General features: G+C 42.0%; 1 protein-coding gene across 2 annotated transcripts in view; it reads left to right on the top strand.

Annotated features, from left to right (window-relative positions):
• UBN1 (ubinuclein 1) overlaps positions 1-25,312 on the top strand; it is a 94,170-nt gene that overhangs the window by 8,001 nt on the left and 60,857 nt on the right. For both annotated transcript variants that reach the window (XM_033963841.1, XM_033963840.1), the window contains exons 5-7: positions 8,309-8,443; positions 8,676-8,779; positions 19,854-20,301. In XM_033963841.1, coding sequence (XP_033819732.1) covers positions 8,309-8,443; positions 8,676-8,779; positions 19,854-20,301 — 687 coding nt within the window. The remainder of the gene's footprint in view (positions 1-8,308; positions 8,444-8,675; positions 8,780-19,853; positions 20,302-25,312) is intronic.

Below are 25,312 nucleotides of genomic sequence, written 5' to 3'. Positions count from 1 at the left end.
AACTCTTTTTTTTTTTTTTGTATAGGTTTATGTTTAGTTTCACTTCCTGTTACATTGCTAAGAAGCGAGTTGCTAATATTGTTTACGTTGCTATCTTTACTACCATCTGATTGTATTAATTGTTATCTAGGCAAGTTTAAAAAAAAAAACCAACTGAGTTGATAACTGGGTAATTTTACCTAATCAGTAATTTTCCTAAATCTAGCTGGACAAAATTTGTTTACCTGGGCTTTGGTCACAAAGCTAACAAGCCTGACTTGTACTTGTGAATATAACTGGTTAAATTGCGAATATAACTGATTAAATTTGCCCTAGGAACATCTCTAGAGTTATCTCTTTTTTTCTGGCTGGCTTGTGACATCATACAGAAAGGTGTAGCTGGGCAGTGATGTCTTCTGGCTAGCTTCTGTGCTGCGTTAAAAACTTTCTGTATAGTGTAGTTATTTTTAGTTGGACTTGCTTCTGTGGCCCATGGATTCATCCTTATGAACTACTGTATTTTTTTTCCTTCCTAAGGTTGAATATTTATAGAGAAACTTATTAAACTATTTTTATGTACTATATCAGCAATAGATCTTGGGCTCTACAATTAGTATAATATGTTATGGTACAGTATGATGACAGACTTTGAGGAGGACACTCCTTCTTACTTAGCAGAATCCAGTGAAAACTCCAGCTGTTTCCTTGAGTGACTTTGGAATGTTATGTGGCCTTTCTGTTGAAGAATTTCCAATTCCTTCTTAAAAATACCATGCTGGGTCAAACCAATCTTGACAGTGGTTGGTCCAAGTCGCTTGGTTAAATATCAGCATATTCCAATGAGAAGATCCAGAGGTACAAAGATTGAGATGAACTGTCCATAATATCTCCACATTTGCTCCAACTGAGTCTCTTGTAAGAGACTTGTTCACAGGGACTATTCATTTCCCCCTTTTTAAAAAATTTTGGTATGATATAATTAAAAGATTTTTACATTCTCCTAAGTATCAAACCAGCTATGTCACTAGAAACCTGAATGATGAAGTTACGACTGTCTTATTTTGGTCACACTGTCACAAGAGAAAGATCATTGGAGAAGGACATCATGTTTGGGAAGATCGAAGGAGCCAGGTGAAGAGGGCGACCTGCAATCAGATGGCTGGACACATTGAAAACAACTATGGGGATGACACTGGAGGACCTTACCTGACTAGCACAAAACCAATTTCTTTTTAGGTCTGTAATTCATCAAGTTGCTAGGACTTGAACACGAGTTGATGGCACCTAACATAGGTCAAAAGCTTTGACAAACTCCTGAGTATCGTAACAGTAAATCAACCATTTTAGCTATACCAAATTACCAGCCCTAGATCTCATGCAGTCATAATTGTACATGCTTTTGCCAGCACTTGACATTCAATACTTCACTTATTTATTCATCCATTGCTACCTTTTATCATAGGATGATATTATTATTTTACAGTGTATACCTGCTGGGTTTATGTGATATTGCATGGAGCCTTCCAGCCACAATACTTCCATGTGCAGGGTGGTATAGAAAAAAATCTCAAGGGGGGCGTGGCTTGGACACGCATGAGGAAGGTCGGCTAACGGAAGAGCTCCGTAAAAAAAGTCCGTGAAAGAACAAAAAGTCGCAAAAAATTTGAAGATTTAAGAATTATCTTCATGATAAATAAAGAAAAAAACGCAATGGCGTCAGGAAAACAAAAACGATTTTGCAGTCTCGGGTAGCAGCAAAAGAGCGAAGCCAGAACAAGAGACGGGTTTAAAAACTGGAGATTCGGAAGTAATGAAAGAACTGAAAGAAATCAAAGAAATGCTTTCAATTCTCACTAAAAAAGTTACCGAATTAACTGATGATGTTTCAACATTAAATAAAAAGATGGATCTAATAGAGCTAAAATCTAATGATTTAGAAGAAAGAATGATAACAGTGGAAGAGGAAATACTCAACAACAAAATTGAAAAAAAGAAAATTGAAACACTTACTAAAGAGCTGGAGGATTACACGAATCGTGAGAGAAGGAGCAATGTTCGTCTGATAGGTCTGCCGGAAGGAGCAGAAAAAGGAAATCCGGTGGCCTTTATCGAAAACTTACTACCAAAACTACTTCCTCTAAAAAACAAATATCCCATAGAGATAGAAAGAGCACATAGAGTGCCGACAAAAAGATCAGAAAAATATCAAGGTCCGAGGCCACTGATCTTTAAGCTGTTGCGACACCAACAGGTTATAGAAATATTTCAACTTGCAAAACAAAATAAGGGATTTCAATATCAAGATGCCCGTATTCATTTTGTCCCGGATTTCGCAAAAAACACTGCGATTAAAAGAAAGAAGCTATTGGATTTGAGACCACAACTACGAGAGATGGGTGCAAAATTTGGTCTAGTATACCCAGCAAATATGAAAGTGACCATTGCAAATAAAACCTTAACTTTTGATAATGCAGAAGAGCTACAAAAATTTATACAACAGGAAATGCCAATGTCACCTTAATCTTTTCTTTAATATAAGTTGAATATTTTAATTGTCAAATTTTAGGATTATTATATGGTATAAGCAAATAATAATAATATTGTTTTTTCCATACTAACGATTTAGAACGTTTTTAATTCTGTTCAAAATTTCACTTCAACGATCTTTCTGCTACAGCTAAAGAGTGGATAAACATTCTATATTGGAATGATTATGATAATTTAACACCTGAAATTTAAGGATCTCAGACAATAAGTAATATAGTAATATAAACAAGTAAGAATATAAAAGTTAATATGGGAATGCTATAAAATCTTTAAATTTAGTATCAGAAAATTGAAACGTACAATACTAATTGTTATTAACACTGAAAGGAAACGTAATAAAGTTCTAAAGATTAAATGCGATTTGTTTTATGAACCGGAGCTTCCTTCCTTTAAACTTGAATGTATGAGGGTATGTATATATGTATGAATATCTACTTCTTAAAATTAGTGGCAGAGAAAAAAAAAAAAATACTACTAACTTTTTATGTTCATTGCAACTACAAATCCCAGACATCTCTACGAAAGGAACTAGATGAAAGAAGATCTCAAAAAATCAGAAGGATGACGAAAAACAGGATTAGGTATTTTTCTTGGCTTGATATTAGAGGATTACATCGGAATACCATAAAATAAAATCTTCCAAAAAGATCAGACATTACAGAAGATAAATATGAAAGGAAAAGAAGTAAAAAACGAATAATAAACTAAAAATAGATCGACGTTGGAACCGGAACTCACTCGGACTATATAGATTTGTGAAAAGAAAAGGATAACATACTGATTATAGAAATATCAAGAGGACATGAAGGAAAATAATAATTAATTGGAAGACTAACGAAGATGGAACTGATACTTCATTGACTTTCATAAACTTCAAAACAGAGAAAAATTTGACATTATAAACATAAAAATGTGATCAGGAAGTATGATATATGAATGAGGTATGCTTCTGCTTTTGAAGGAAGGGAGCTCTGGATTGAAGAGATTTATCGTATGCTTAGCTTCATATTTCTGAAACGTTCTCTGTATTTCAAAGATAAGTACTATAGAAACCAATAATTGATTGGATTTAAGCTAATGAAAGAAAAATTTCATTTTACTATATATAAGTATAATATGAATATAAAGAGATATATTATTTCATATATTTATATATGATTTAAAATAACATGAAGAACAGAAATGGAATTTATAAAGGTGATTTATATGAAATATAATAAGGAACTCAAATTATATTTCAAATTATCTGAATCAATACATTTATAATAAAATATGGAAATATTGAAATGGGTAGATAATAATATAATATAAAGAGTATAATTAAAATTGGATAAAAAAACAACCTGTTTAAATGTTATAAGGAATGTTAATGAAAATATTAATTTTCTTTAATAATATTTGAAATATTTGTGACTTAATTTTTGATTCTTAACAGGAACTGGACTTTTGTGGAGTGTTTTGATACTGATCTAATATGCGTGTTGCCAAGTATTCACAGTTAATATTGGGGGGGATGGGAGGGAAGAAAGGGAGGAGAGGGAGGGAAGGAATGGGAAGAATATATTATTACAATGTGTGGATATCTGATCGCAATAGTCATATGATTTTATGTCAAATTTTAACTATAAATGTAAATGGATATTAAAATTTTTACAATTAATGTCAATGGTTTAAACCATCCTATCAAAAGAAAGAAATTAATAGGATTTCTCCACAAGCAAAACGCAGATATTTATTTCATACAAGAGACGCATCTTTCAGATACTGAATCTAGGAAGCTAACAGGGGGTTGGATATCAAAATGTTTTTATTCACCTGCTTTAGGGAAAAAGGCAGGAGTAGCGATCCTGATAAATAAGAAATGCAATGCTGATTTTAAGTTAATAAATTTTGATCCTTCAGGAAGGTGGGTACATATTAAAATGGTTCTGGGAAATACAACCCTAGATTTATTTAATCTTTATGCTCCTAATTCGAACCAAATGGAGTTTTTCAATCAAATTCAACAGATATTATTACCACTGGCTGCTTCTAATTTAGTAGTAGCTGGCGATTTCAATGCTGTAAACCAAGTAAATTTATAAAATCTTTAGGATTAGATAATCTGGTACAATCTTGTAATTTAATAGATATATGGCGTATTCTTCATTTTAATGATCGGGAATATTCATTTTGTTCTCAGGTCCATAAGTCTTTCTCACGAATTGATTATATATTTGTCTATAATAACATTGCGCAGCGTGTATTAAATGCAGTTATTGATCCCATTATAATTTCAGATCATGCTGGTGTGTGGATTAACCTTCAGAATTATGACATTGATCAATTTAACTCAATATGGAGATTTAATAATGCTTTACTAGCAGACTCGAATTTCATAGAAGATCTTAAATTAAAAACGCAATAATTTTTTCAAATTAATGATTCAGATAACATTAATATTGAGATTCTATGGGACGCTTTTAAAGCAACAATGAGAGGAAATATTTCATATTCAGCTTTTATTAAAAAACAACTTAAAAACCAATTTGATGATATGGAAAAACAAATTAAAATTTTAGAAAATAAATTAATTGAGAAATGGGAAAGCAATACACTACAAGAGTTGTTAAAAGTAAAGGTTAAATATAATGATATTTCTTCTCAAATTGTGAGGAAAGATATATTTTATAAACAAGTGCAATTCTATGGCAACTCAAATAAAGCTGGAAAATTATTAGCAAATTTTATTAAAGCAAAGAAAAGAAAATCCAAGATTATTGCAATTAAAGACACACAAGGTAATACACACACCAACACTAAAGATATTTTAACATAATTTCTTGATTTTTATAAAGAATTATATTCTTCTAATTCTTATGAAAAGAAAGAACAAGATGGATTAACTTTCTTAAATTCATTTATTGGGACAAATGTTCCGGATCATATAAAAAGAAGTTTAGAAGAACCTATATCTTTAAAAGAAATAGAAACAGCATTGAAGTCTCTTAGAGTTGGATCCGCTCCAGGTGGAGATGGATATACTGTTGAATTTTATAATTCATTTCAAAATATTATTTTACCATATCTGTTAAAATTGTATCAATATCAAATGAATAATGGTAATATATCAGGTACTATGGCAGAATCGATAATTATTGTCTTACCAAAACCAAACAAGGATCCTACTCTGGTTTCAAATTACAGGCCTATATCATTATTAAATGTAGACAATAAACTAATTGCTAAAGTATTAGCAATAAGACTGGCAAAAGCTCTTCCTTTTATTATTGATGTACACCAAACAGGATTTATTGCTAAAAGACATTCATCAAATAATACTAGACTAGCATTTCACTCATTAAATTTAGCAAAAAATATTAATGATCCAGCTTTTCTAGTATCTTTAGATGCAGAAAAAGCTTTTGATAGAGTGGAATGGACTTTTATGTATCAAGCTTTAGAATGGTTTGGTATAGGCCCCGGTTTTGTTAAAATGATTCAGACATTGTATAGCTCTCCTATTGCAAGATTATATATTAATAATAATTTATCAGATAGATTTAACTTGTGTAGGGGAGTTAGACAAGGATGCCCTTTGTCTCCATTACTTTTTGATGTTGTTCTAGAACCTTTATTAATTGCAATAAATAAAACTAAGGATATAAAGGGAATCACGTTTTCCAACTGGGAATTTAAACTTTCAGCCTATGCTGATGATATTTTATTATATTTAATAAAACCGGAGACTACTATTCCATGTATACTTAATTTATTAGAGAAATTCGGTAAATTTTCAGGATATAAAATTAATTGGAATAAATCTGAAGTCCTCCCAATTAATGTTCATTGTACCAAAGGACTATTTGATTCATATTCATTTATCTGGAAAGATGATGGTTTAAAATACTTAGCAATTATGATCAAAAATACAATTGAAGACACAGTCAAAGAGAATGAAAAACTTTTATTAAGAAAAATAACAGAAATGTGTGAGCAATGGAATCCTTTACATCTTTCTTGGTGGGGAAGAATTCAAACAATTAAAATGATGATTTTGCCTGTGGTTTGCTACCAAATGAGTATGATACCAATATTTTTTCAGGGGTCATTTTATAAAAAATTAAATAATATTCTCACAAAATTTGTTTGGTTTGGGAAAAGACCCAGAATTGCTTTAGTATCTTTACAAAGACCAATTGTGGAGGGAGGGGTAAATTTTCCAAATTTTTATAGGTACCATCAAGCCTATATTTTAAGACAGGGAATGTATTGGATCCTCCCAGATCTCATGGATTGGTTGGTTGTATTTGGTTGTATTTAGAATGGCGGCTCCTGTTTCCATTACATTTAGAACATTTAATTAGCATAACAATGCCTAGAAGATATAAAGACAACAGAATCATTTCAGATACATGGAAAACATTAAGATATATAAGTAACTTATCACCAGAACCAATAGCTAAATCACTTAATCAATCTATTTGGGTAAACTCCAGGATCAAAATTGGCGGATTTAAAATCGTCTGGAAACAATGGATAATTGCAGGTATACGGACATTGAAAGATGTCATTTCAGAAGGATCATTGCTTAGTTTTTCACAATTGCAAAATAAATTTGGACTAAATAAAACACAATATTTTAAATGGTTGCAATTGAAGCATGCCATTCAGGTAGGGTTCCCTGAATGCAAAGATCTTAATACTCAATATAGTCTGCAGGTTTTATGTTTCCAGGCAGATTTCTTGGGACACCAAGCCGCAAAATGGTATAAATTAATATATGGATTTCTAAATAAAAAAAAAAAGAAAACTGGACTTAGGGATATTTGGAGTATTTAGATTGGACAGATAATTTCTGCATCTTAATGGCCAAGATTCTGGTCCTGGAGATTAAGATCTACAAAGTCAGCATCTATGAGTCAAACATGGATATTTTTATTACATAGAGTGTTATGGACCCCGACGCGCCTGCAAAAAATAGATAGTACTAGATCCAATAGATGCTGGCATTGTAAAATAGAAGTAGGGACATTAGATCATTTACTTTTTTTTTGTCCCTGCATAAAGGCCTTTTGGAATTTAATTTGGCCCCAAATTAACAAATTACTAGAAAATCATGTAGGTCTTTCATATGACACAATACTATTTGGTACTGCAATGAGAACACAAAGTCCAATATCAGCTAATAATAATAAACTGCTTTTAATTTTGACAGGAGTCGCAATACAACAAATCACTCAAAATTGGAAGGACTACACCAAGTTAGATTATACATTCTGGTGGAACTCGGTTTGTCATATATACAAAATGGAGAAAGTAATAGCGTTACAACAAGGGAATATACATAAATTTAAGAAAATATGGGAACCATTGACTAAATATTCTAATGATCAGATATCTTAACATATTGATAATATTATTAAAGGGTTAGGGTGGGATATAAAGAATTCTTGTATATAAATATGGAAAAAAAATAAATAAATAAAAGGGGTGGGTTACATTATTTATGATATGATATAGTAAATATTTTTATAATAATTATGAAATAATCAAATATAATATATGTGAAATATTTATTGTATGAATATAAAATTATAAATAAAAATTAAAAAAAAATTTTTTTTTATGTATTATTGTTAAAGATGACAGAAATTCAAGTGATGTATTTAATTTCAATTGTTAATTTATTGATACACTTGTAAGATGTAAAAATGAATAAAGATCTGCCCCGGGGAAAAAAAAAAAAAGAAAGAAAAAAATCTCAATAAACATAATGTTTTTATTTGTGTTTCTTTCACAGTATGATGAACTTGTACCAGCTTCTCTAACGACAAAATATGGGGGATTTTATATCAACTCGGGAACCCTACAATTCAGACAGGCTTCAGAATCAGAAGAAGATTTTATTAAAGAGAAGAAAAAAAAGTCCCCAAAAGTAAGAGATGAGAACAGACAGCAGATTTTTTTCATGGTATAATAGTATAGGAGTGGAGCTTTAAAAACCAATGAGGTTCTTCCATGCCCTTCTCAAGCAATAAAAGCTTATGTGGAGGAGAAATGCTGATGTCTGCACTGAGTGAATCAAGGCTGCATGATGGAACTGTTTTTGGTATTAGGGGAAGGAGATCCTGCTGCTTGCTTTTCTAATCATTTCATTCATTTTTTAGAAGCGGAAGATGAAAGATAGCTGTGAGAAAATTAAGAAGAAGAAAAAAGTTGACTCTTATGACAAGGATAAGAAATCTAAAAAATCCAAATATCCTAAAGCTGGGTAAGAAACAACTGTTTGAAATGCATGTACGTCTAGGGCTGGTGTGAGAATATTTGAAGCCCTAGGCAAACTTGCAGTCTTGAATCCCTTTTCAATTTACTCTCAGGCCCTCTAATTCCCTCCACAAAGACCTAATATAAATCACAGTGAATGAGCAATTTAAGAGAGGAAAAGGGTCTTGGAAACCTGCTCAGAACAAACCAAAAGTTCAAAGGCTTGAGTCTTATTGGTTCTAGATCAATCATTTACCCTGAAAAACCTATCAAAAATGAATATAAAGCACTTAATTTAACAACTTTCAATATACTTTGAACATTAAATTAAACCTGCTTTAAACACAAAATTATTCAATTAGCTGCTCATCCGTTAACATGCAAACATATTGGCACTTATCTTAATCCACTGTGCACATCCCAGTCCCAACGGAGCCTGTTTCATTGGCTATACCAGCTTCATCAGGGGTCATGCTTTTTATGGGCTGCATATAATCCAAAGTGCCATTCAATTCTGTTATCAAAAATGCCACAAATTGTTGCTAAATTGTGGCATCATTATTTGAATTCACATTGAGCAACACATTTTACAGCTGCTCTGAGACAAGTGTAATTGTGTACAAAGATGTACCAGAAAAATTAGGTGCATATTTTGTGAAATATACCCAAGACAAGTTTGCCCCTGTTGGGAACGCTTTTATACATATGACCCCCTAATTCTATATAGTGTGCTCAAATGAAAGTTAGACATCTAACTGCACTTAGGCACTAATCTGCAAGTTCCTGCTTAAATGCTTTAGCGTGTAACTGCAAACGGTGTACATGTGGCCTGCTCAACTTGAAGTATTCTATAAGTTTCCTAGGTGCTAATGTTTTACAGCTGCATTTTATATCGTATAAGTGTTGGTATCCGAATTCCAACTTGGGCAGGCTTTATTATATACAGAATCTGGATGTTTAATGCACAGATTTTGAGTGCCTAACGTTTAGCGCTTTTTACAGAATTGTCCCCATTTTGCATAAATGTAGGTACCATTTTTCCATCCACTTTTTACACTTACCATAAATACTCGAATATAAACCAGGATTTTTGGGCAAAACAATTTGCCCAAAACCGGGGGTCCCGGTTTATACTTGGGTCACCACCTCACCAATAGCATAGCTGTCCTCCTCCTATCCAACACGAAGCTCGTGCATCACTCTGCTGCATGCAGGCCGTCCCCTCAGCGCTATCCTCAACAGCCACTGACATACACCTACTGGTGCTGCTACCCCCGACGCAGCAACTGCCCGGAGCCACTGACCTCAGTGCACAGGCCAACCCTCAAGGCCACCCTCAAGAACAACTGACCTAATGCCACCGCAGATCCAACCGCTGACCTTAATCGCCCCCGGAGCTACTAATGCATACAGTACAGAGCCGTCACCTTGCCATGCCCCCTGGAACCACTGACCTCCATGCTTGTCCCCCCCCAGCCGCTCCCCCACTCCAACCCACCCACCGAAGTCGCTAACATCCATGCATGGAGCCACTGACTACTGTACTCCTCCCCCCCCCCCGAGCCGCTTACATCCATACCAAGACTGTTGGCGATCCACTCTGTTGGACTTCAGCAAAGCGTTTGATAGCATCCCACACCCCAGGTTATTGAGCAAGATGGGTTCGATGGAACTGGGTGAAACATTAACCGACTGGCTTAGAGGTAGACTTCAGAGGGTAGTGGTAAACGGTACCCTCTCCGATACGACAGAGTTGATCAGCGGAGTGCCGCAGGGCTCGGTCTTGGGCCCGATCCTATTTAACATCTTCATAAGAGACTTGGCTAAGGGACTTCGAGGTAAAATTACATTATTCACCGATTGACGCCAAACTATGTAACATAGTAGGCAACCGCACAACAGATGAAAGCTCAGTGCCCGGCAGTATGATGCAGGACCAGTATGACGCATTGGTCAAAGACTTCAATGTTCCAAAGTTTCAATGCCAAAAAATGCAAGGTCATGCTCCTTGGCGGCAAAAATCCATGCAGGACTTATACCCTAAATGGTGAGATCCTAGCAAGGACTGTAGTAAAACGTGACTTGGGGGTGATCATTAGCGAAGACATGAAGACTGCCAATCAAGTGGAGAAAGCTTCATCCAGGGCTAGACAAATCATGGGCTGTATCCGTAGAACTTTAGTCAGCCGTAAGCCTGAGGTCATAATGCCGTTGTACAGATCCATGGTGAGACCCCATCTGGAATACTGTGTGCAATTCTGGAGGCCGCATTATCAAAAAGATGTGCGGAGAGTTGAGTCGGTTCAGCGAATGGCCACCAATATGGTCTCAAGGATCTCCCGTATGAGGAACGACTGGGTAAGTTGCAGCTGTACTCACTCGAGGAACGCAGAGAGAGGGGAGACATCATCGAGACGTTCAAATATGTCTCAGGCCGTATCAAGGTGGAAGAGGATCTCCTTTTCCTTAAAGGACCCATGGCAACAAGAGGGCATCCGTTGAAAATCAGGGGTGGGAAATTTCATGGCAACACCAGAAAATATTTCTTCACCAAAAGGGTGGTTGATCGCTGGAATAATCTTCCACAACAGGTAATTGAGGCCAGCAGCGTGCCAGATTTTAAGAAAAGATGGGATTGGCATGTGGGATATCTTCATGGAGGTAGTTAGGGGGGGGCCATTAGTGTGGGCAGACTAGATGGGCCGTGGCCCTTTTCTGCCGTCATGTTCTATGTTTCTATGAATTACTCAGATCCTGTGTTACGGTATTCTATTATTAATAATGGGCTTGGTAAGGCTATCCAGTCTTTGTAGACTAGCTCATCAGGATCACCAAGTTTCTAATCTCAGTTTATATTCGAGTCAACCATTTTTCCTCTTTGGGGGCGGTGGGGTCTCGACTTATATTCAGATCGACTTGTATTCGAGTATATATGGTACATACTCTCTTCTCCCTGGAGTAATTTTTTAGCAGCTTCCTTGAGGACATAAAGCACTGTTCTACATACTTAGGTCCCTTGGAAATTGTCTTTGAGGGTGATTTACCTGTCCCTCAGCTCCTTGGGTGAATGTGTGCATTCTTATGGTTCTTTGAGTTAAGTGTATCATTTTTGCCTTCACTGGACCTCCTTCTTCCACAGAAACTGTAATCTTCGGAAACTGACCTTTTTTGTCTCTCCTACCTAGGTGTTTAGACCTCATCAGAAAGTTGTTCTGTTGTGGGTGTGCCTGTTCCTCCAATTTTAGCTGCCTAAAACTAGCAGAATGTCCATCAGGCTTTCGATGAACCTGTACCAGCACAGCTCTGTTTGTTTTATTTTTTTTTCTGTTAAAGCTCCTTCCCATTGTCATTATTATCTAAACACTGCTTCTTATTCTTTAGCACTCTCCAGACCAGTAGAGGTTAATCTTTACGAATGGGTATATATCCAATCATGACCAGCAGGTGGAGACTGAAACAAAACTGTGGGACAGTATATACCACAGTTCTTCAACCGCCGGTCCGCGGACCGGTGTCGGTCCGCAAAAAAATCTTGCCGGTCCGCAAAGGATTCGGTCCCCGCCGCAACGAAAGGCCGGCGTCAGCTGACTTGCAACTTCCTGTTGCAGTCGCGGTGCCGGGACTCCTGCCTTCGCCGGGACTCCTGCCTTCCACCGCGTTTGCCTCCTGCCTTGTCTCCGCACCTCCAGACCAGCAGCGGCAGCTCTGTATATTAACTTTGGCACAGAGCTGCCCCTAATCAATAGTTTAGCGCGGTTTCATGAGGCAGCTTCGGGGCCTTTGCTAGGCCGGCCGGCCCGCTTCGATGATGAGATGTGGGCCGGCCTAGCAAAGGCCCCGAAGCTGCCTCATGAAACCGTGCTAAACTATTGATTAGGGGCAGCTCTGTGCCGAAGTTAAAAATATACAGAGCTGCCGCTGCTGGTCTGGATTCTTGGCCCACTGAAGGAGGGCAAAGAGCAGCTGTCCTGAAGGTTTCCCTTCCTCTCGCCTTTGCAGGTCCCTTTTTTCCACCTTTTTTTTTTTTTCTTCTTCAAACGGCAACGGGCCCCAGCATCGACATCAATCAAGTAAGTTCCACTGTTCCTTGCAAGCGGTTCTGCTCGGCCAAAGCTTCCCCTCTGACATGAGCCACCTCAGGGGAAAGAAAGTGACCCTCAAAGGTGAGGGGAAGGGGGCAGATAATGGAAGTTGGACGGGGGGAGAGAGAAGGAGCAGATGATGGAATGGAGGAGATGAGAGAGAGAAGGGGACAGATGATGGAAGTGAGAAGAAGGGAGAGAGAGCAGAAGGCAGATGGATGTCAGTTGAGAGGGGAGAGCAGATGCTGAATGGAAGTGGGGAAAGAACACATACTGGATGGAAGGAGATAAATAAAGGGGGAAGAAAATAGTAAGATAATGGAGGGGTGAGGGAAAGGGGTGACAAGCTGTGGGTAGACACAGTGAAAAGAGGGAAACAGGACTAAATAGTAAGAAAGAATTTAATTTAGATGGAGGCAGAAAATAGAGAAGGAAGACCAGAGAAGAAAAGGGAAGAGAGAGCAGAGAACAATATCAGATCTGAGTGGAGGAAATGAGAAGAGAGATGCTAAAAACCACAGGGGGGAGGGAAGGACAGAGATGCCAGACCATGAGGGGAACAGAAGGAAGATGATGGATGCCAGACCAAATTGGGGGGGGGGGCAGGAGGATAGATGGAAGGGGCAGATGCTGGACTGAAGAGACAGAGAAGGTTATCATGCCGCTGTACCGGGCCATGGTACGCCCTCATCTGGAGTACTGTGTCCAGCACTGGTCACCGTACATGAAGAAGGACACGGTACTACTCGAAAGGGTCCAGAGAAGAGCGACTAAGATGGTTAAGGGGTTGGAGGAGCTGCCGTACAGCGAAAGATTAGAGAAACTGGGCCTCTTCTCCCTCGAACAGAGGAGATTAAGACGGGACATGATCGAAACATTCAAGATACTGAAGGGAATAGACTTAGTAGATAAAAACACTATTCACCCTCTCCAAGGTAGGGAGAACAAGAGGGCACTCTCTAAAGTTGAAAGGGGGTAGATTCTGTACAAACGTAAGGAAGTTCTTCTTCACCCAGAGAGTGGTAGAAAGCTGGAACGCTCTTCCAGAGGCTGTTATAGGGGAAAACACCCTCCAAGGATTCAAGACAAAGTTAGATAATTTCCTGCTGAACAAGAACGTGCGCTGGTAGGGCTAGTCTCAGTTAGGGTGCTGGTCTTAGACCAGAGGGCCACCGCGTGAGCAGACTGCTGGGCATGATGGACCACTGGTCTGACCCAGCAGTGGCAATTCTTATGTTCTTAGGGCAGACGCTGGATGGAAGAGAGTGAAAAGGCAATGAAAGCAGAAACCAGAGATGACAAAAGGTAGAAAAAATAATTTTATTTCTATCTTGTGATTCAAATATATCAGATTTGAAGTATGTATCTTGCTAGACATAACTGGGGAGTGCAAAGCCCAGGTACTACTACTTCTTTAGCTTCCAGCTGGCTTAGGGCTCTCTCTGACCAGGGGGCAGTTGCCCTAGTTCTACTCCCTAAAACCATTCCTGTCATGTGTGACTGTGATATTCTATTACATGATATTTGTGTAGCATTCTGTAATAATTTAGCTTATTCAGTTTTCTTGATAGTAGAGGGGATATATGTGAAGGGGAGGGGAGACAGGGTTTTTGTTGATCTTTGCCCTGTATTATTTGTATTTATAAAATGACAATTGTATAGAATATTGTTTCTTGTTATACTTTAATAAAATATGTTCAATATAAAATCATAACTATTTGAGGCTTGTGCAGATGGGATCAGATGGTTTGTGGGACCGAGCTCGCGGGGATGGGGCGGCGATGGTTTTTTAAAAAATTTCAGCCTTAGTAGTTTGCCGGTCCATGAAATAATTATTTTATTTCCGCCGGTCCACAGGTGTAAAAAGGTTGAAGAACACTGGTATATACTATACTCCCTTCTCTATTTCCCTCAATCTTCTTTCAGTCTCCAGCAGGTGTTGATGTGATCTGTACCCATCTCCCTTGGTAGGGCTGTTGGAATTTGTTTAGGGGGTTTATAGTCCCTGTTTTTGGCCGGATGGAGCTTGGGCGGACCCTGTTTGGGGGTTCGTCCGACCTCGGGGGTGTCAAACCCGGTGAGTCTAGAGCGGGGTCCCTCCCCCCACTTCCTCCACCTCCCCACATTTTTTTAGAGGAGCCTCAGCAGTAAGCCTTGCCCCCTAAATCAAGCAAGGCATATTGCTTCGAGAGCCTGTGGAGTCTGTTCTGTAAAAAAAAAAAAAATCCTGAGGTAGTGCTGGTCTGGAGGGTTGTTTCCCTTTAAGAAAACTGTATTTTACTGTATTTTTTCATCTAACCGGCACTTTTTTATAGCTAGGTCGCGTATGGAGCAATGAGCACTTCTAAAGGGAAAAAGTGCTCATTGTGCTCCAGGCGCGAGGCACTCGCGGCCGGCCTGTGCAAGCGGTGTTCAGGCCGGTGCGGTGGAGGAGCTCCGTCGGCAGCGGCTGCAGGCGCCCAGAGCTCCCCGCCGATGGTGCCTCGCGAGTCGGCTGGGAGCAGTGGGGAAGCCCGGTCTTCCCCCAACCGCCCAAGGAGGGATTCCCCGAGCCGCCGACGGTCGGGTTGTTGGGGATTCCCTCTCAGCTGATATTTTGACAGCTGATGCCGACTTGCCTGTTTTAGCGGCTGGGACTGTTCAGGCTTCTCAGCCGCTACAGGCTATGGAGGGAGCATTTTTGGCGGGAAAGTCGCCATCTTCTCAGTCTGGCCCCTCCATTTTGTCTTCCACCTCAGGTGACCTTCCCCCTGTTTTGGAAAAACAGGGCAGGTTTCTGCTGGGTCCCCTGCTGTGGCAGGGAGTCCCTTGGGACCCTCGGGGGGTTTTTCTCCTGATTTATTTTTTTCCTTGTGCAGAGCCTATTTTCAGGTGGCTGGGGGTCCCGGTTGCACTCAGGGGGTTTTGGGGAGTGGGGTTTCCTCCGCGCTTCCTGCGGCTTTGCCTCTCATCTGTTGTGGCGTCCCCTCCTCCTCCTCCCTTGTCCAAGCATCCGCGGGTGTCGTGGGATGAGGATTTATGGTCGGAGGAGCGTGTCGGTCTGGATGAGGACCTGGACCTTTCTGAGGATTTCCAGGACCCTCTCGAGGGGACGGCCACTGGCGGCGGGTTGTCGGGTTTCCCGTCCTCCGGCGAAGAGGCGTCAGTGGTGCACCTTTTTCAGAGAGATGAGCTGCCGGACCTGATTCAACAGGTTTCTTCGGTGTTGCGTTTTGAGGATGCGCCGCCGGAGACTCCGCGTGTGGGGGACCCTCTGCTACGAGGGATCCGTTCCGTTTCCCGCTCTTTTCCTATGCATCAGGATATTCGGGATATTATACTGGAACAGTGGAAAACGCCGGAGGCGCCGTTTCGTTTGGTGCGCAGCATGGCTCGTTTGTATCCCATCCCAGAGGGGGATCGGGCTACTTTAGCATCGCTAGTCGTAGACGCGGTGGTCTCGGCGATTTCTAAGCGGCATACCATGCCTGTTGAGGGCGGTTCTGCCTTGCGGGACTCTGAGGAGCGCAAGTTGGAGAACATCCTTAAGCAAAATTTTCAGGTCTCTGCCTTTGGGGTCCAGGCGGCTATTTGTGGGGGGCTGGTCGCTCGCGCCATGTTTCGGTGGGCTGAGCGTGTCCTGGATCGGGAGTCTGATGACTGGTCTCTGGTGGATCAGGAGGTGGCGAAGATTGAGATGGCTGCCTCGTTCCTCTCAGATGCTCTGTATGACTTGGTGCGGATCTCGGCTAAGTCTATGGCCTTTGGTGTGGCCGCGCGGCGTATTTTGTGGCTGCGCGCTTGGGCGGCGGATGCTGCGTCCAAAGCTAAGCTTACTAAATTTCCCTTTCGGGGGTCCTTTTTGTTTGGGGAGGAATTGGATAAGTTGATTCAGACTCTGACGGACTCAAAGGTGCCCCGTCTGCCTGAGGACCGTGCCCGCCCTGCGTCTCAGGGTGGCGCTGCCCGGGGGCGTTTGCGGGAGTTTCGCAAGTATCACCCTGGGCGTGGGGCTGCTTCTTTCCCGGCTCCAGGGTTTTCCCGGGGTCGGTTCTTCCAGCGCATGCAGCCCTTTCGGGGGGCCCGTCGGCGGGCAGGGAATCCCTCCGCCGGTTCCCCCGCTTCCCGTCCTGCACAATGACTCCTTACCGGCGCCCCCTTTGGTTTCGGTGGGGGCCCGGCTGCGCAAATTTTTCCCCAAATGGGCCGAGATCACGTCCGATCAGTGGGTCCTGGAGGTGGTGCGGGACGGTTATGCCCTGGAGTTCGCCCGCTCTCTGCCGGACCTTTTCCTCGCCTCTCCATGTCAGACTCCTTGGAAGACGCAGGCTTTTCGCCAGACCCTTCAGCGCTTGCTAGATCTCAAGGCAGTTGTTCCAGTGCCCCCTCCGGAGTGGGACACAGGCAGGTACTCCATTTACTTTGTGGTGCCCAAGAAGGAGGGGACCTTTCGGCCCATCCTGGATTTGAAAGGGGTCAACAGGGCTCTCAAGATTCCATCTTTCCGCATGGAAACTCTGCGGTCGGTCATTCTGGCGGTTCAGCCAGGGGAGTTTCTCACTTCTCTCGATCTGACGGAGGCCTACTTGCATGTTCCCATTCGGGACTCTCACCAGCGCTTCCTTCGCTTTGCGATCTTGGGTCGGCACTATCAGTTCTTTGCGCTTCCCTTTGGTCTGGCCACGGCTCCCCGGACGTTCACCAAGGTGATGGTGGTCGTCGCGGCAGCCTTGCGGTCGGAGGGCATCCTGGTACACCCCTACCTGAACAACTGGTTGATTCGGGCAAAGTCGTTGCAGGAGAGCTCCCGGGTTACGGCTCGGGTGGTGGAGTTTCTCCGGTCGCTGGGCTGGGTGGTCAACCTTTCCAAGAGTCGGTTGGTCCCGGCTCAGCGTCTGGCGTACCTTGGGGTTCTGTTCGACACCTCCTTGGGGAAGGTCTTCCTTCCAGAGGCCCGGGTGAGCAAATTGCAATCTCAGATTCGCCTGCTTTTGGCGTCCCGGTGTCCTCGGGCGCGAGATTTCCTCCAAGTCTTGGGGTCGATGGCGGCGTCCCTGGACGTGGTGAGGTGGGCGCGGGCCCACATGCGTCCTCTTCAGTATGCTCTGCTCCGGAGGTGGTCTCCCCAGAGGCACGGTTTGGATGTTCCTGTTCCCCTGCGAGGCATGGCGCGCTGCAGTCTGCGCTGGTGGCTCCGGACCCCTCACCTGGTTCAGGGGGTGGGTCTGGATCTCCCACAGTGGACGGTGCTCCTTAGGGATGCGAGTCTCCTCGGTTGGGGGGCTCAGTGTTTGGGTCACTCAGCTCAGGGCACCTGGTCCACGGAGGAGGCCTCCTGGTCGATCAACGTGTTGGAGACCAGAGCGGTCCGGCTGGCGCTGTTAGCTTTCCACTCCCTTTTGTTGGGCAAGTCGGTCAGAGTCCTGTCGGACAATGCCACGGCGGTGGCTTATGTCAATCGTCAGGGGGGCACCAAGAGCACTCAGGTGGCGCAGGAGGCGGCTCAGCTCATGGTTTGGGCGGAGTCCCATCTTCTGGACCTCTCAGCCTCTCACATAGCCGGGGTAGAAAATGTTCAGGCGGACTTCCTCAGTCGTCACTTCCTGGATCCAGGAGAGTGGTGTCTTGGCGCCGTGGCGTTTCAGTTGATAGTGCAGACTTGGGGGCAGCCCCTGATGGACCTGATGGCCACGAGTGGCAACGCCAAAGTGCCCCGCTTCTTCAGTCGTCACAGGGACGGTCTGGCCGAGGGTCTGGATGCTCTGGTCTAACCGTGGCCGACGGAGGGGCTGTTGTATGTGTTCCCTCCTTGGCCATTAGTGGGCAGAGTACTTCTTCGCATTGTTCACCATCCGGGGCTGGTGGTTCTGGTGGCTCCGGATTGGCCTCAACGTCCGTGGTATGTGGATCTGGTGAGGCATTTGGTGGCGGATCCTCTTCCTCTGCCTCTCTTGGACGATCTTCTGAACATTCGACCCGTCTCCCATGTTCGACCCGTCTCCCTTTTGTCTTACGGCTTGGCTCTTGAAAGGGGTCGCCTTAGTAAGAAGGGATATTCAGATAAGGTGATCTCTACACTCTTGGGGTCCCGGAGGCTTTCTACCTCTCGGGCTTATGTGCGGGTTTGGCGTCTTTTTGAGGGATGGTGCCGGGCGCGGGGAGTGGTCTCTTTTCGCGCTTCCCTGCCTAACATTCTAGAGTTCTTGCAGGATGGCCTGGATAGAGGCCTGGCTTGGTCTTCTCTCCGGGTTCAACTTGCGGCCCTGTCGGCTTTTCGAGGGTTGGTGACAGGTCAGCGTTTGTCGGCCATTCCTGATGTGATTCTCTTTTTGCGGGCGGCCAAGTTGCTCAGGCCTCCCCTACGGCCCTCGGTTCCCTCTTGGGATCTCAATCTGGTTCTCTCTGTTTTGGTGCGCCCGCCTTTCGTAAAGATTAACCTCTACTGGTCTGGAGAGTGCTAAAGAAGGAGAAATTAGGTTCTTACCTGCTAATTTACTTTCTTTTAGCTTCTCCAGACCAGTAGAGGTCCCCACCCTGTCTGTTGTTGTTGGGGCTGTTTCGCGGGCAGTTTTTGTTTTTTTGCTGCGGGTTCTAGTATTTTTCTAGGGCCGGGGAGAATTGAAGAACAGCGGCTGTGGCTCGGCTGGCGAGCTGTGGGGACATTTTCCTTCGGGTATTTCTCCTCTGCATTTTCCAACAGCACTTGGGTATGTTAATTGTTACTCCTGTTCGGAGTATTGTTTTCTTTCTGTTTTCCAGTTCTTGGTTCTGCTTGGCTATTTGGCAGACTGAGGGAAATAGAGAAGGGACTATAGTATATACTGTCCCACAGTTTTGTTTCAGTCTCCACCTGCTGGTCATGATTGGATATATACCCATTCGTAAAGATTAACCTCTACTGGTCTGGAGAAGCTAAAAGAAAGTAAATTAGCAGGTAAGAACCTAATTTCTCCTTTTTTTATAGTGGTTTTTTTTTTTCTAAAACAATAATGAATGTCTTTTCCTTTTTCCTCTTCCTAGATTTACAGCCCTGAATGCCATGAAAGAGAAAAAGAAGAAGAAATACTCCAGTTCCCTGAGGGTGGATGAAATGCTGAAGAAATTTCAAAAGGAAAAGGAAATGCAGAAAAAAGAAGAGGAACACAATGTGACTTCCTCTTCATTGCAGACAGCGGCGATGGCTCAGACCCCACGGGAGATGGAAATCATATCCGATCCTCTGCTTTCTCTCTTTGGTTCTGCCACAGACACCGACCTGCTGCAAGCTGCCAATGCTATGGACACATTCAGTGATCTGGATTTGGAGCGCCTCCTTAATGGGTCTCCTGTTGGGAGCCCATTCAATGACATGGAAGATGGGAACAGTCCTGACCTAGCAGCTGGATTGGAGCAGGACTTCAAACAGCCTTACCCCCTGCTGGAAGGGCTGCCCTCTGCATTAGAGAAACGTATCCAAGACCTGTCTCAGGTACAACTGTTGATGAAACACACTTTCACAAAATACGAACAATGTCATAAATGAATGTAGGCAGTGTTGCTTTAGTTCAAAGGAGAAAGTTCAAACTGAACTGGAGGAAAAGCCTCAGACAAAAGCCCTCCCACCACCACAATGGTGGATAAAGGTGGTAACCTCACTGGCAAAAACCTCCTTTATACTCCCAAAGTAAAAAACTATAAGCAGGGCTGTCTATGCTTGATAGAAGAAAAAACTTTCCACTTATCTCAGTTGATCGGTACACCGACGATGGCCAGCGTTTCACTAACTTGCTGCCTCAGGGTGTATCAAAAGTCCGATCAAAACTAGGGCCAGAAAAGAAAATTACATCAGTATACTGGACTTAAGCATGACTTCAAGACAATCTTAGGAAGCCACTATGACATACCTTTAAGTAGGACGCCGCAACGTCTCATCTGATCAAAAAGATGGCTGCACCATAACTGTACCGGGTTATGAACTCCCGGGGAATGACGTCAAACCCCGGAAGTGGCTATGCAGTAAAACAGCTGACTAGGCTGCTGACAAAGGAGGAGGGTAACGCGGTATGAAAAAAACCTAATACAGAAAATATGTTTACATTTATATATTTATAAATATGTTTATATTTATATATTTATATTTACCAACAAAAGGAGGCAAAGATATCAACCATACAATCTATCACGTGAAGAATTTCAGACTGCGTTACCCTCCTCCTTTGTCCTAGATCAGAATTTGAAGGGCTGACAAAGGGGGAGGTGTTGTGGTTTTAGACATGGTTAAATACAAGGCTTAAGTGTTCAGGTTATTGAATGCACCCACAGATTACAGAGAGCTAGACATAGATCCCACCCCCAGTCTAGCCCTTGAAATACAATCTCTTACATCTTTTGCTTTGGATAGTGGTTTTCTGACTAAGAAGGAATATGAATACTTAAATGTGGTAAATCCTAGGATCCCCATATTCTATGCCCTACCAAAAATTCACAAGGACATAGAAAACCCCCCTGGATGACCTATTGTATCCAGCAGAGGGTCTGTTCTTGAGCCCCTTTCCTCTTTTGTTGATATGTTTCTTCGACCCATAGTTACCAAAGGATTTTCATATCTACGTGACTCGTCACAATTTCTAACAAAACTTTTAGAAATCACAAATCCAGATGACATAACCTTTTTTGTCACATTTGATGTAAAATCATTATATACCATCATCCCTCAAGATGAAGCTATCATTATTGTGGAGGAATTTCTTCAAAACAATACGAGTAACAGTAGAATTCCCATTCATCTCCTAATACAATTTTTGACTCTGGCTATGAAAAGAAACTATTTCAGATTTCAAGACAAATTCTTTCAACAGATCTCGGGGGTTGCCATGGGGGCAACCATGGCACCCTCCGTAGCCAACCTTTTTATGCAAAAATTCGAGAATATGTGGATTGTGAACAATCCCTTTTCAGATAAGATCCTTACATGGCTACGCTTTATTGATGATATTTTTGTCATTTGGATAGGTTCTAGAGAAGAACTTGACCAATTTTACATCTGGTTAAACTCTAGGCACCAGAAAGTAGAATTTAGTATGGAGTGTCATCCAGACTCCATTTCTTTTTTAGATGTCAGGGTTTTTAGAGAACAAAGTTCTATCCAGACCACTGTTCACAGAAAAAACACAGATAGAAACACTTTTCTCAGTTTCTCTAGTAACCATCCCACAGCACTGAAACGAAGTTTGCCGACGTCGCAGTTCTTTCGGTACAGACGTCTATGCTCAGACATGTCAGACTACAAATTTAACAGCAAGCAATTGTACACCCGTTTAAAGAACAGAGGGTATCCTTCAACCGTATTGAAAAAAGCTTATAAAAGAGCAAAATTTATGAACAGAGACTTCCTATTTCTTCCGAGAAATAATGACAAGGAGGCCATGGAGAACATTGTTACATGCGTTTTGGAATATTCCCCCAATATCAACAACATTACAAAGATTTTACGACACCATTGGGATGTAATGGAATCACATCCAACATTCAGTGACACTCATTTAAGAATGGCATATTCTCGCCAAAAGAATTTCAAAGAACTCTTGAGCCCATCTGATCTCACAGAGCCATATTCAACCACTGATCAACCCGTTGGCCATTTTAAATGTGGCAAATGTTCTACCTGCCTAATAACACGGGAACTTAAGGATTTTTTTGTTCATCCGAGCTCAGGTCAATCATTGGAGCTAAGACATATCACTTCATGTAATTCGACATTTATGGTCTATGTTTTTATTTGCCCTTGTCCCAAAATTTATGTGGGCCAAACTACTTGTCCTTTTAGAACACGGGCCACCGAGCATAAAAGTTGCATTCGGAATAACTGACTCCAAGCTCCTATGGATACACATTGTTTGGAGTATAACCACTTATTTACAGATCTACAATGTTGTGTGATTGATCACATCATTGACAACTGTTTTGACCGACAACAGCGACTCTTACGGGCTGAACAAGCTTGGATTTATAAATTGGACAGTGAAGAACCAAGTGGGCTGAATCAGAAATTAGAGTGGAATGTTTTCTTCTGATCATTTTGTTTCTTTTGATCTTTCTGTCTGTTTTGACACTTTTCTTTTTAGGACCGTAACGCGGGTTCTGACTGAATTTTTTACTTTTCCTTTTCCTTTTTACTTTTCAATTTGTGTTTGGAAGATGAGAAAAACTTAAGTTATGAGAAGATCTTCAGAATTAATTATAAAAATATAAATATATAAATATAAACATATTTTCTGTATTAGGTTTTTTTCAGACCGCGTTACCCTCCTCCTTTGTCAGCAGCCTAGTCAGCTGTTTTACTGCATAGCCACTTCCGGGGTTTGACGTCATTCCCCGGGAGTTCATAACCCGGTACAGTTATGGTGCAGCCATCTTTTTGATCAGATGAGACGTTGCGGCGTCCTACTTAAAGGTATGTCATAGTGGCTTCCTAAGATTGTCTTGAAGTCATGCTTAAGTCCAGTATACTGATGTAATTTTCTTTTCTGGCCCTAGTTTTGATCGGACTTTTGATACACCCTGAGGCAGCAAGTTAGTGAAACGCTGGCCATCGTCGGTGTACCGATCAACTGAGATAAGTGGAAAGTTTTTTCTTCTATCAAGCATAGACAGCCCTGCTTATAGTTTTTTACTTTGGGAGTATAAAGGAGGTTTTTGCCAGTGAGGTTACCACCTTTATCCACCATTGTGGTGGTGGGAGGGCTTTTGTCTGAGGCTTTTCCTCCAGTTCAGTTTGAACTTTCTCCTTTGAACTAAAGCAGCACTGCCTACATTCATTTATGACATTGTTCGTATTTTGTGAAAGTGTGTTTCATCATATTATTGATTTTTCACATATCCGAGTATCTTGTGCTATATATTCAGGTACAACTGTTGACATCTTCTGGTGTTGCCCTTCTTTACCTTATAAGGTCTTTAGTATTTAGACTAAAAGGTATCCTTTAAAGCAAGGGTGCCCAAATGGTCGATTGTGATCGACCCAGTAGATCACAAAGGCAACGCGAGTCGATCGCGTTGCCTTTACGATCTTTTACTCCCTGCTGCTTTCCCGAGCCAGGCCTGGTGTGCACAAGCGCTAGACTCGCAAGACTTCACCTCCGATGTCAATTCTGACTTCGAAGAGGAAGTTCTGGGCCAGCCAATCGCTGCCAGGCTGGCTTGGAACTTCCCCTCGACGTTAGAATTGACGTCGGAGGTGAAGTCTTGTGGGCCCGGTGCTTGTATGCGTCGGGCCTAGCTCGGGAAAGCAGCAGGGAGAAATCGGCATGATGGCTTCGGGGGAGGGTATGGAAAGAATCGGGGAAGTGGAGAAATCGGCGTGATGGCTGGGGGGGGGGGCAAGGGAGAGAGAAAGAAAGACAGGCAGGCAGGGGGGAGAGAAAGAAAAGGGGAGGGGCAGAAAAAAAGAAATATTGGCTTTACAGAAGAAGGAAGTGCAACCAGAGACTCATGAAATCGTCAGACAAAAAGGTAGGAAAAATTATTTTATTTTCAATTTAGTGACCAAAATGTGTCCGTTTTGAGAATTTATATCTGCTGTCTATATTTTGCACTATGGCCCCCTTTTTTATTAAATTGTGATAGTTTTTAGCGCAGGGAGCCTGGGAGCTGCGAGGGGCATTCAGCGCAGCTCCCTGTGCTAAAAACCGCTATCATGGTTTAGTAAAAAGGGAGGGGGTATATTTGTCTATTTTTGTATAGTTGTTACTGAGGTGACATTGCATATTTTAAAGTCATCTGCCTTGACATCTGAAAAAAAAACTCGAATACAAATGATAAATAACATTTTCTCTGTGTACAGTGTGCTTTGTGTTTTTAAAAATTTTATTGTTGGTAGATCATTATGACTTGGTCATTTTAAAAGTAGCTCACAAGCCAAAAAAGTGTGGGCACCCCTGCTTTAAAGTGTCTGCCTTATATTAATAGCTGTGATATGAAATCAAACTACTTAGGCTGTGGAGTTGTAATTTCTTTCTCTCAGACATCACACTTGACATCAGGGGGGGAGGCTGTGGGCCTGGCGCTTGTAAGTGCCTGGCCTGGTGTTGGGGAAGCAGGGAGAACAGAATGCAAAGGCAACGCGAGTCTATCGCTGAATCTGGCATGGGCTCCGCGATCGATTCACATTGCCTTTGCGATCTACTGGTCGATCGCAATTGACTTTTTGGGCACTCCTGCAGTATAGTATTATATTTTATAAAGGAAACGACTGAATTGGGTGACTATGATGGTTCTTTTCTAGCAATATGCATCGTTGGGGGAAAAAAAAACAGTTATCAATGTGTCACGGCTTATCTTATTGCAAAAAGTTGGGCTCAAAGCAGTACACCAATAATCAGCAGATGACAAATTATCAGCGGTTGGAAATTAATCTCTCGGATGATGCTCAAATCTGCTTGTATCACGGATCAATGTACCTCAAAAAATATGAGACGACGCAAAAGAAATGCTATAATCCG

Source organism: Geotrypetes seraphini, chromosome 11 (assembly GCF_902459505.1).
Source record: "Geotrypetes seraphini chromosome 11, aGeoSer1.1, whole genome shotgun sequence".
In the NCBI taxonomy this organism is placed as follows: domain Eukaryota; kingdom Metazoa; phylum Chordata; class Amphibia; order Gymnophiona; family Dermophiidae; genus Geotrypetes; species Geotrypetes seraphini.
Note: the sequence above shows the minus strand (reverse complement) of the source record. Positions and strands in the feature narration are given on the sequence as shown.